We start from the raw sequence: 13,249 nt of genomic DNA, 5'->3' as shown, positions 1-13,249 counted from the left end.
TTTGGGAACCACAAACAGATTTGAATAAAATCCCTGTCCTTGTTCCATCTGTGGAACTGGATGGATCACTCCCATTATTAGGAGGTCTTGCACACAGCATAAGAATGCTTCTTTCTTTATCTGGTTTACAGATAATCTCGAAAGGTGAAATCTCCCTTGTGGGGGGGAAGCTTTGAAGTCCAGAAGATATCCCTGAGATATGATCTCCAACGCCCAGGGATCCTGAACATCTCTTGCCCACGCCTGGGCGAAGAGAGAAAGTCTGCCCCTACTAGATCCGTTGCCGGATAGGGGGCCGTTCCTTCATGCTGTCTTAGAGGCAGCAGCAGGCTTTCTGTCCTGCTTGCCTTTGCTCCAGGCCTGATTAGATTTCCAGGCCATCTTGGATTGCGCAAAAGTTCCCTCTTGTTTTGTAGCAGAGGAAGTTGATGCTGCACCTGCCTTGAAGTTTCGAAAGGCACGAAAATTAGACTGTTTGGCCCTGTCCTGAGGAAGGGTATGACCCTTACCTCCAGTAATGTCAGCAATAATTTCCTTCAAATCAGGCCCGAATAGGGTCTGCCCCTTGAAGGGAATGTTAAGTAATTTAGACTTTGAAGTCACGTCAGCTGACCAAGATTTAAGCCATAGCGCCCTACGCGCCTGGATGGCGAATCCAGAATTCTTAGCCGTTAGTTTAGTCAAATGAACAATGGCATCAGAAACAAAAGAATTAGCTAGCTTAAGTGTTCTAAGCTTGTCAAGAATTTCAGTCAATGGAGTAGCTGTCTGAAAGGCCTCTTCCAGAGACTCAAACCAGAACGCTGCAGCAGCAGTGACAGGAGCAATGCATGCAAGGGGCTGCAGGATAAAAAATATTATCCATTGGATCTGAAAAATCACAACTGTCCTCGACAGGGATAGTGGTACGCTTTGCTAAAGTAGAAACGACTCCCTCCACCTTAGGGACCGTCTGCCATAAGTCCCGTGTGGTGGCATCTATTGGAAACATTTTTCTAAAAATAGGAGGGGGGGAAAACGGCACACCGGGTCTGTCCCACTCCTTAGTAATAATTTCTGTAAACCTTTTAGGTATTGGAAAAAAGTCAGTACACACCGGCACCGCGTAGTATTTATCCAGTCTACACAATTTCTCTGGCACTGCAATTGTGTCACAGTCATTCAGAGCAGCTAAAACCTCTCCAAGCAACACCCGGAGGTTCTCAAGCTTAAATTTAAAAGTAGACATATCTGAATCAGGTTTCCCCGAGTCAGAGACGTCACCCACAGACTGAAGCTCTTCCTCAGCTTCTGCATATTGTGACGCAGTATCAGACATGGGCCTGAAAACATCTGCGCGCTCTGTATTACTTCTAACCCCAGAGCTATCGCGCTTTCCTCTGAACTCAGGCAGTCTGGCTAATACCGCTGACAGGGTATTATCCATGATTGCCGCCATGTCCTGCAAAGTAATCACTATGTGCGTCTTTGATGTACTTGGCGCCATTTTAGCGTGAGTCCCTTGAGCGGGAGTCAAAGGGTCCGACACGTGGGGAGAGTTAGTCGGCATAACTTCCCCCTTGTCAGAATCCTCTGGTGATAATTCTTTTAAAGATAACAGCTGATCTTTATTGTTTAAAGTGAAATCAATACATTTAGTACACATTCTCCTATGGGGTTCCACCATGGCATTTAAACATAACGAACAAGGAGTTTCCTCTATGTCAGACATGTTTATACAGACTAGCAATGAGACTAGCAAGCTTGGAAAACACTTTAAATCAAGTTAACAAGCAATATAAAAAAACGTTACTGTGCCTTTAAGAGAAAAAAATTTTGCCAAAATTTGAAATAACAGTGAAAAAAGGCAGTTAAACTAACGAAATTTTTACAGTGTATGTAACAAGTTAGCAGAGCATTGCACCCACTTGCAAATTGATGATTAACCCCTTAATACAAAAAACAGATTAACAAAACGAAAAATATGTTTTTTAAACAGTCATAACAACTGCCACAGCTCCTACTTTTGAAGCCTTTTGAGCCCTTCAGAGATGTCCTATAGCATGCAGGGGACTGCTGAGGGAAGCTGAATGTCACAGTTTGTAATTTTAACTGCACCAACTGTAACTTTTATACTATAACAGTGGAAAGCCTCAGGAAACTGTTTCTATGCAAAAATAAAGCCAGCCATGTGGAAAAAACTAGGCCCCAATAAGTTTTATCACCAAAGCATATATAAAAACAATTAAACATGCCAGCAAACATTTTATATTGCACATTAATCAGAGTATATACCTCTGATAGCAAGCCTGATACTAGTCGCTATTAAATCACTGTATTTAGGCTTTAACTTACATTAATCCGGTATCAGCAGCATTGTCTAGCAAATTCCATCCCTAGAAAAACTTAACTGCACATACCTTATTGCAGGATACCCTGCACGCCATTCTCCCTCTGAAGTTACCTCACTCCTCAGACATATGTGAGAACAGCAGTGGATCTTAGTTACTTCTGCTAAGATCATAGAAAAACGCAGGCAGATTCTTCTTCTAAATGCTGCCTGAGATAAAATAATACAACTCCGGCACCATTTAAAAACAATAAACTTTTGATTGAAGAAAAAACTAACTATATTTTACCACTTTCCTCTTACTACCTCCAGCTATGTTGAGAGCTTGCAAGAGAATGACTGGGTATGGCAGTTAGGGGAGGAGCTATATAGCAGCTCTGCTGTGGGTGATCCTCTTGCAACTTCCTGTTGGGAAGGAGAATATCCCACAAGTAATGGATGATCCGTGGACTGGATACACCTAACAAGAGAAATATCCAATTTCTTCAATATAGCAGTTTCAGGAATGGGAAAAAATGCTTATGATAAAATTCAAAAGCAAGCATCATAGCTCTCTATAATATAATGAGAGCAGCGAGCATTTGAGGGAGAGGCTTAATATAACACATTTTTGCGCCAAGAACAACGCACTGAAAAGACACAACTCGTGTCATAACAGGCGCGACCTCGCGCCAAAAATGGCGCAACTCGCATCACAACAGGTGCGACCTTGCGCCAAAATGACGCAATGAAATTATGAAACTCGCGTCACAGCAGGCGCGATTTCATGCCAAAAATGATGCAATAACAATTATGCAATTTGCGTCATCGCAAGCCTTATTTGCCCACGAAAATTTTAAAAACAGACTCCATGTTAACAGCTAACCGGAACCCAAGGTAAGAAAAAAAATACCTAAATTCTTCCATAAACATAATTTCCATTCTGAAACCGGCTAATATATGCAATATACATTAAGAACGTTATAATGTGCCTTCCATAGCTGAATGTCTTAAAAATGATATATACTTACCAGAAGACACCCATCCACATATAGCAGACAGCCAAACCAGTACTGAAACATATCAGCAGAGGTAATGATAGAGGAGTATAATGTCGATCTGTAAAGGGAGGCAGCAGCTGAATCCCTGTGACCGAATTTACACAGAGCCCTAGAATAGATTTCCCATAGGCGAAAACATGGTATCATCAGGCAATACTCCCTTCAAATCCCTCAGACAAACACTGTACTTAGAGAGGAACTGGGCTTCAATATGCTTAGAAGCGCCTATCACAGAATAAATCAAGCACATCATGCTTCACCACCTCCTAAGGAGTCAAAGTTTGTGAAACTGAGGTATGAGAGGTGTATTTATAGGCATTTGAGGTTTGGGAAACTTTGCCCCCTCCTGGTAGGAATGTATATCCCATACGTCACTAGCTCATTGACTCTTGTCACCTGTATGAAAGAAATAACCATAATTAAAAAGACTTAATGCACATCATAGCAAGTGTATAACATGTTTTGGCCCAATGTCCTTAATCATAGACAATCTTTAAGAGCTGAGATTGCGAGGTCTGTTTAAGACACCATATCGAAGAGTTGAACTCAACAACACAAGTTCGGAAAGCTTACTATCGCGTATCTTCAGAAACGGGCACGGTATTGTGTGCAGATAGTTTCAATGTACTGCAAAACTGGGAAACCTGGCTTTCTAGGTAAATGTTAAAGGCCTCACCATAATACCTGTGCAGCAAGCTCCAACAATCTGGAATATCGAGGTACAATACACAACACAGAAGAGCTCAAAAGTCTCCCCACAACTTGCTGAAAATAAATTGGCAATTTAGTCTGTTGAGACCAGCAGGATTTCAGCTTTTTATAGTGGAGCCATGAATATCAGCAACCAGTTATGGTTGCCACCTGGAAGTTCCCCCATTGCAATATATTTTACTCTACTTATAAAGGACATTTTGAAGGATTTAAGTTAAAATATAATGTCCCCTTCTACATCTTTCTATATTAATTTTTAAGTCGCTAACAAATTCAGGAACAGAAGCGCCATAAATTGGGTACAAAAAATAAAGAAATGACAGGTATAAGTTGACGGATTACAAGGTCCAGCTACCAATATTTTGTCCCTAGGGGAAAAAAACTGCAAGATACTTACTGGCAGATTGCATTAGAAGAGAAAAGATAATTTCCATTATCAAGATGCAGTGCTGGTAACTTTGGTTGAGACAGGAAAGGCACAATCTTTTCTGAGGAGAAAACAAAAAATACTTTAACTCAGTAATATATATATATATATATATATATTTTTTTTTTTTAAGTGTATCAGACAAGCATTTACTTTTGGTTTTAGTCAAAATCGGTTCATTTACCTGAAAACATATCCTATTTGTATTTGATATTAAACAAGTAAAAGGACAAAAAAAGTCACTAAAAATAAACAGACTTTCAGGGTGTTAACATATCCTTTCTGTGCTGCGTCTCCAGCTGCCCAAGGCACATCGCTCTTTTCTCAATGAGTTGATGTTTCCACCTTTAAACCAATAGCCGTGCTAGCAAACAGAACAGTGTCATATGACTAGCACAACTATTGGTTTAGAAGTGGAAACCTCACCTCATTGAGAAAAGAGTGCTGTGCCGTGAGCGTCCAGAGCCACTGAGTTTAGCAAGGAGGCTGCAGGACAGAAAGGGTAAGTTTAGCACCCCTTTGTTTTTTCAAAGTGATGACTGAAAGTCCTGTTTATTTTTAGTGATGGTAAATCCAAGAGTTTTTTAAATTTACTAACTTCTGTACAGTATCACACAGTTGAATTTTAACGATTCTTTATAGGTTCCATAACAACATTAACGTTTCAAACTTTTCCGGGGCATTACATTTGAAGCTTTAATAATTGTTTAAACATTGTCTGCCCCACGTTATAAATAAATAAAGCAGTATTAAAGGGACAGTCAACACCAGAATTTTTGTTGTTTAAAAAGAAAGATAATCCCTTTATCACCTCATTCCCCTGTTTTGCATAACCAACACAGTTATAATAATACACGTTTTACCTCTGTAATTATCTTGTATCTAAGCCTCTGCTGACTGCCCCCTTATTTCAGTTCTTTTGACAGACATGCAGTTTAGCCAATCAGTGCTCACTCCTAGGTCACTTTATGTGCATGAGCTCAATGTTATCTATATGAAACATGTGAACTAATGCCCTCTAGTGGTCAAAATGTATTCAGATTAGAGGCAGTCTTCAAGGTCTAAGAAATTAGCATATGAACCTCCTAGTTTTAGCTTTCAACTAAGAATACCAAGAGAACAAAGCAAAATTGGTGATAAAAGTAAATTGGGAAGTTGTTTAAAATTGCATGCCCTATTTAAAACATGAAAGTTTTTTTTGGACTTGACTGTCCCTTTAAGTATACATTTTCTTATAAGTGAATGCACCCTGTAGGACTGAATTTTAATTGCATGAAGTTTAACCCTAATTAGCAAACAGGAAGAATTGAAGCTTATACATTATATTTTATGTCCCTTATTAGATCATTCTTTTGATCATTTTTATTTTATTAATAACCAGATTTGACTGTACATAAATGTTTGATTTTATATATTCTAAGGCTGTTTGCATGACTAACCTGTTGCCAAATGCCTGTAATACTGTTGTAACTAACTGCCTTATCTCATACAATGACCTATATTTAATTTGTCCTCTAGTTTAACAGATTACCTTAACGGACTGTGTAGTGTTAAATTGTTTTCCCTAAATGTGTTTCCATTGACTTGTTATACCACTTGCAGAGTATAAATTAGATGATAAATGTATTATTTGGGTTTATTTTTGTATATGAAATAGCTGGTTTGCGAAATCAGAATCAGATTTCTTTATTTTATCACTTTCTGTACACATATGTTTTTTATATTATAAATGTCTGTATACCAAAGCCCAATACTCGGAGAGAGCAATTAAAAAGTATCATATTATGCTGGCTATGTTAACACAACTTTTCTATAGCCTACATTCAGATAAAGCATGTGATGTAAATTATGCAGAATAACAGCACTATGCCACCTCAGTTTTAAAAATTTATATAAGCAAGAGCTACGGACCCGGACCTCAGTTATGTATGACCAGATCAAGGTCTAACCACATCTATCTCAAATAGGCCCTCAGGTCTCAAAAAAATGTAACCATAAAATAGAACCACTGTAAAATCAGAAAAAGGGTATGCAAATAGATGAAATCTTATCGCTCTAGGACCCTAAAAAGTAAAAAATGTGCAAGTATGAATCAGTCCCTCAACTAGGAGTTAAAGGGATAGTAAACACCAAAAATGTTATTGTTTAAAAAGAGTTAAAGGGCCACTAAACCCAAAATCTTTCTTTCATGATTCAGATAGAACATACAAATTTAAACATTACAATTTACTATTATTTATTTTGCTTCATTTTTTAGATATCCTTATTTGAAGAAAAAGCAATGCACATGGGTGAGCCAATCACATGAGGCTTCTATGTGCAGTAACCAATCAGCAGCTACTGAGCATATCTAGATATGCTTTTCAGCAAAGAATATCAAGAGAATAACACAAATTAGATAATAGACGTAAATTAGAAAGATGTTTAAAAATGCATTCTCTTTCTAAATCATGAAAGAAAAAAATGGGGTGTCATGTCCCTTTAATCCCTTTATTTACCATTCCCCAGTTTTGCATAACCAACACAGTTATAGAAATATACTTTTCCCCTCTGTGATTACCTTGTATCTAAGCTTCTGCTGACTGCCTCCTTATTTCAGATATTTTGACAGACTTTCATTACAGGCAATTAGTGCTGACTCTTAAAAAAACTTCACGTGCATGAGCACAATGTTATCTATATGAAACACATGAACTAACGCCCTCTAGCTGTGAAAAACTGTCAAATGTATTTAAATTAGAAGCAGCCTTCAAGGGCTTAGGAATTAGCATATGAGCCTCCCTAGTATTGGCCTTCAACTAAGAATATCAATAAAACAAAGCAAATTTGATGATAAAAGTAAATTAGAAAGTTGTTTTAAATGACATGCCCTGTCTGAATCATGGAAGTTTAATTTGGACTTTACTATCCCTTTAACATAAAAGGTAAGGATCTGCTATAATTTAATTATATGATACTAAAGCGGATTAAAGTAAAGGGAGAGATCAGAGGTGCCAAGATGAACAGGGGAAAAAAAATAAAAAAGGGGGGGGGGGGGCAATGGAACAAGGGGAGCCTACCCAGGGAGAGACATCTGTAAGTGAATTATTTGGTTAAATCATCGTAGTAGGTTTTGTTAATAGTAAATTCAGACTTCCTCCTCTCTTCCTATGCATTACTCTTTAAAGGGACATGAAACTCAATTTTTTTTCAGGATTCAGATATAACATATTTTAAACAACTTTCCAATTTACTTCTATTACCAAATTTGCTTTGTTCCCTTGATATCCTTTGCTGAAGGAGCCAAAATGCACTAATAAGATCTAGCTGAACACATCTAGTCAGCCAACTGCAAGAGACAAATGTGTGCAGGCGCCAATAACCAGCGCTCTCACTAGTGTAGGATATGTACATATTCTTTTTTCAACAATGGATACCAAAAGAACAGTACATTTAAAAATAGAAGTTCATTTTAAAAAGTGTCTTAAAATGACATGCTCCATCTGAATCATGCAAGTTTAATTTTGACTCTCCTATCAATTATAAAGGATACCAAGAGAGCTAAGCAAAATTGATAATATAAGAAAAATAGAAAGTTGTTTAAAATCCCATGTTCTATCCAATCAATTTAAGTTTCATTTCAACTTTACTGTCCCTTTAAGTATAGAAACTTTCAGTATAGGGAGGGATAACATGGGCAAAATCAGCTATTTCAAATGCTGATATGAAGGTAAAGGTGCTATTTGTAAACAATGTATCCAGCAGATAATTGAAAGTGATTGTAAATCCTAGCGTTTGTGAAACGTTAGGATTTACCAGTGGAACAAATAAAAGGGGACTTTCAGGGCCACATAACACTGTTACATGAAGTTGTTTAATGTAATGCGTCCTATACTGTAACATTTGAAAATTTGGGCTTCACATATTTTATTATATTTTTAAAAGTTGTATGTTTGTTTTTGCCATTTTACGGCGGTATTCTGCGCGCATGCGCAATGAAGTCTAATGCCCATAGAATTCCTCGACCCTTTGCTTAAACAGCTGATTTTGCGAGGTTGGGCCTCTTGTACATGCACAGTGAGTGCCACACGCCTCCAACAGCTAAGGTCACGTCACAGGAAGTGACGCGGGTCCAGAATTTTTATGCATCGAGACAAAATTTAGAACACTGGCTCTCCAGCATGCTAGAGGTAAGTATAATGCTACAGGTGAACTTTTTCCACAAATGTTCAATATTTGTATTATTTTAAACTTAACGAATACTGAATAGTGCAGCAGAGGAATATACTGAAAAACTAATTCTTCAGAATATTTGTTCCAAAAGATTCGGACGAACCAGATTGTTTGCTGCTGCACAAGTCTATTTATTATACATAGGAAGGTTATATGTGTATCAAACTACTAAATATAATTACATTTGCATAACGGATACTTACGTATATATATATATATATATATATATATATATATATATATATATATATATATATATATATATATATATATATATATATATATATATATATATATATATATATATATATATATATATATATATATATATATATATATAAATTCAAGATAAGGTGCACTCCATTAAACCCAGTCCAATTGCCGTGGTGCTGCATAAACAATACATATCCTTTCCAGCTCTCCTTGTTAAATAGAAGAAATGCTGCACTCACCGGTCTTGTTGTAGAAAGTTTCTTTTATTGCAAACAAATGACAATATATATCACATAAATACCCCAGACGTTTCGGTGCGCCTCTGGCACCTTTCTCAATGGGCTTGCTTTCCAATCCTCTGACAAAACAATCTAACTACCCGCCACCCTTATCCCTCTATTTAAACCCCCTGTGTGTGCTCTATACTTCCGGTATCGCCAGACCGGAGCAAGCGCATGACATCACTACCGCCGACGAAGCAGTGCTGGAGGGCAGCCGCATGGCTAATTAGCATATCCCCTCCTCCTGTGATAGACAGGCGCGACGTCCAAACAGCATGCAGCAGTGATACCATTGCATTGCATCAGGCCGGTGAACGGAATACAAACAGTGTCACCCCATGAAGTGAAACAAACTTAAATTTAAGATTTAAAAACGGCTAGACCAGCACTAACTTAGCTATGTTACTGGGGACTGTATGCACAAATTATAGGAAGCTGAACTATTTTAACATATTCTTTGTTTATAGTAGATAAGACCATCAAATGAATACGATCCCCAAAATAATTTTTAGCAGCTTAGAAAGAATAATGAAAGGTCTAAATCTACAAAGAATCAGCTTGTTTATAGATAGATCCACTATCAAAAATGGCCATCATTAGGAGTCAAAAAAAGCCACGGCTCCCTCTTCAAGTCTCTCAGATTATGGTGAAACTTATTTTAATTTTGTAACACACTCACATTGAGACCACGGTTCCCAGGGGACTACTGCCCCTACTACGGAGAAAACATGTGTGCCCATAAGACCAAAATAATGTCAATATGGTTGTAAATGATAGTAGTGATGGTAAACGTCCGGACACAGACCTAGACTGATGAATCATAGCCCAGTCCAGTTAAATAAACACATTATAGTCCAATTGGGCATTAAGTCCTCTCGGGGTGACGGTATCCAGTCGATATATCCAGGAGGTCTCAACCTGTAACAACTTGGTGTGCCTATCTCCACCCCTCTTCATGGGTGGTACATGGTCAATAACCATTGTTCTTAGGCTTGCAGCGGTGTGTCCTGCCTGCATGAAATGCCTGGCAACAGGCTGATCCGACTCCTTCTTCTCTATCGCAGTTCTTATTGCGTGGCGATGATTTGCCATCCTCTCCCGGAACGTTGTAGAGGTCTTTCCGACATACACTAAAGAGCATGGGCATGTCAAAATATATACCACAAAACTGCTAGTGCAGGTCAATCTATGATGAATTTTATATTTCTTTCCTGTGCGAGGATGGTGGAATGTAGATCCCGTGAGCATGCTGTTGCATGTGGTGCAGTCGCCACATTTGAAGCAACCAGGTTTCCTCGTCGTGTCCATCCAAGTGCCTTTTTTGTAGCACTGTATCGGGTCATTGTGGACCAGAATGTCTTTCAATGTAGAAGATTTTTTGTAGACCAGCCTTGGTGGTTTTGTTGAAGCAAAGGGGAGAGACTTGTCCGTCCTCACTATCTCCCAATTATCCCGTACTGATTTCTCTAGTGCTCGATGTATAGGGGTATATGTAGTGATCAAATTGATCTCTTTGTCATTTGCTTTATTCACCTTTGTTTTGTGGAGGAGTGCACCCTGGTCAAGTTGGGCCAATCTTGATGATGAATTTTCTATATCCCTTGTTCTGTATCCTCTTTCCTTCAATTTCTCTTTCATGACTTTTTCTTGGATGGTCCTGGTCTCTGTGAGTGTGTTATTACGGGCGACTCGCATGAGTTGAGATTTAATTACACCTTTCTTTTGATGTGTTGGGTGAAAACTTGTGGATGATAGTAGGGAATTTCTATCGGTTGGTTTTGTGTATAATGATGTACTAAATTTAATAAGTCCATCTCTCCTGTATTTGGAAATTTTCAAATCCAGGAAAGAAATGGCTTCACTGCTAACTTCATGTTTAAATCGGATTGGAGATTCCAACCTATTTAGCTTTCCTACCCATTCATTTAGGGATTCAGCAGTACCCCTCCATACCAGGAGCACGTCGTCTATATAGCGACCATACAGCTTAATCTCAGGAATTAAGGTGGTCTCCATTATGAACGTCTCATACCACAACATGTATAAATTGGCATATGCGGGAGCCATACTGGAACCCATCGCAGTCCCTGCTATTTGTAAAAAATACTCATTCTCAAATCTAAAAAAGTTTTTCTCTAGACAAAAGGTTAACAGTTCCAGCAGGAACTCAATGGGTGGTCCCGCATATGCCAAAGAAAGATTTAACATGGTTTTGACAGCCTGCACACCCCCACCATGAGGAATAACGGTGTACAGACTGTCCACATCCATTGTCACAAGGAGATCATCATCCTCCAACCAGTCTATATCAAGAAGTTTCTTAATTAAAGATGGTGAATCTAATATAAAGGAAAAGGATTCCTTTACGACTGGCTGCAGGTGATGATCAATGTACTCCGCCACTTTAGAACATAACGAGTCCCTGGCAGACACAATCGGTCTGCCAGGAGGATTCGTCAAAGTCTTAGGACTTAATGCCCAATTGGACTATAATGTGTTTATTTAACTGGACTGGGCTATGATTCATCAGTCTAGGTCTGTGTCCGGACGTTTACCATCACTACTATCATTTACAACCATATTGACATTATTTTGGTCTTATGGGCACACATGTTTTCTCCGTAGTAGGGGCAGTAGTCCCCTGGGAACCGTGGTCTCAATGTGAGTGTGTTACAAAATTAAAATAAGTTTCACCATAATCTGAGAGACTTGAAGAGGGAGCCGTGGCTTTTTTTGACTCCTAATGATGGCCATTTTTGATAGTGGATCTATCTATAAACAAGCTGATTCTTTGTAGATTTAGACCTTTCATTATTCTTTCTAAGCTGCTAAAAATTATTTTGGGGATCGTATTCATTTGATGGTCTTATCTACTATAAACAAAGAATATGTTAAAATAGTTCAGCTTCCTATAATTTGTGCATACAGTCCCCAGTAACATAGCTAAGTTAGTGCTGGTCTAGCCGTTTTTAAATCTTAAATTTAAGTTTGTTTCACTTCATGGGGTGACACTGTTTGTATTCCGTTCACCGGCCTGATGCAATGCAATGGTATCACTGCTGCATGCTGTTTGGACGTCGCGCCTGTCTATCACAGGAGGAGGGGATATGCTAATTAGCCATGCGGCTGCCCTCCAGCACTGCTTCGTCGGCGGTAGTGATGTCATGCGCTTGCTCCGGTCTGGCGATACCGGAAGTATAGAGCACACACAGGGGGTTTAAATAGAGGGATAAGGGTGGCGGGTAGTTAGATTGTTTTGTCAGAGGATTGGAAAGCAAGCCCATTGAGAAAGGTGCCAGAGGCGCACCGAAACGTCTGGGGTATTTATGTGATATATATTGTCATTTGTTTGCAATAAAAGAAACTTTCTACAACAAGACCGGTGAGTGCAGCATTTCTTCTATTTAACAAGGAGAGCTGGAAAGGATAGATATATATATATATATATATATATATATATATATATATATATATATACACACACACACACACACACACATATATATATACACAATACACACACACAGAGAGAAGTGCACTCACAGGAATGAACAACTGGCTCAATACCATTGTTGGACTGTTCTATGGCGATTTACCACCTGGGTGCAGCGTTTTAGTCCAGTAATGCTTTTCACAGAGTAGAACTTTCCTGTAGTATATCAGTCTGATTCTGCCTATAACGTTCAGTCCAGTGCCGAAATACCAGGCTATTCCTCTCTGAACAAGGAACACAGCAACCCCAGACGATTGTTTCGGCCTTCATTGGGCCTCGTCAGTGAGGTGTAGCCATATTCCTCTAAGCACACTGAGCAAGGAGTCCACGTCTGGTTGCCCCTTCAGAATATTTGTTCCAAAGTATTTGGACGAACCAGATGGTTTTCTGCTGCACAAGTCTATTAATTATTCTATTATATTCTCTGTGTGTATATATATATATATATATTCTCTGTGTGTATATATATAGGATCACCCGGGTAAAACTGACATTACCAGCAGCTTTGAGTAAAGCCCAATGTAAGATCATACATCTGGCTTT

At 38.6% G+C, this 13,249-nt stretch overlaps 1 protein-coding gene across 1 annotated transcript in view; it reads right to left on the bottom strand.

The window, feature by feature from the left end:
• MARS1 (methionyl-tRNA synthetase 1) overlaps positions 1 to 13,249 on the bottom strand; it is a 179,159-nt gene that overhangs the window by 147,652 nt on the left and 18,258 nt on the right. Inside the window, exon 2 of the mRNA XM_053708187.1 lies at positions 4,478 to 4,568. Coding sequence (XP_053564162.1) covers positions 4,478 to 4,568 — 91 coding nt within the window. The remainder of the gene's footprint in view (positions 1 to 4,477; positions 4,569 to 13,249) is intronic.

This window comes from Bombina bombina, chromosome 3 (genome assembly GCF_027579735.1).
Source record: "Bombina bombina isolate aBomBom1 chromosome 3, aBomBom1.pri, whole genome shotgun sequence".
NCBI lineage: Eukaryota > Metazoa > Chordata > Amphibia > Anura > Bombinatoridae > Bombina > Bombina bombina.
This window is presented reverse-complemented; position numbering and strand designations above follow the sequence as displayed.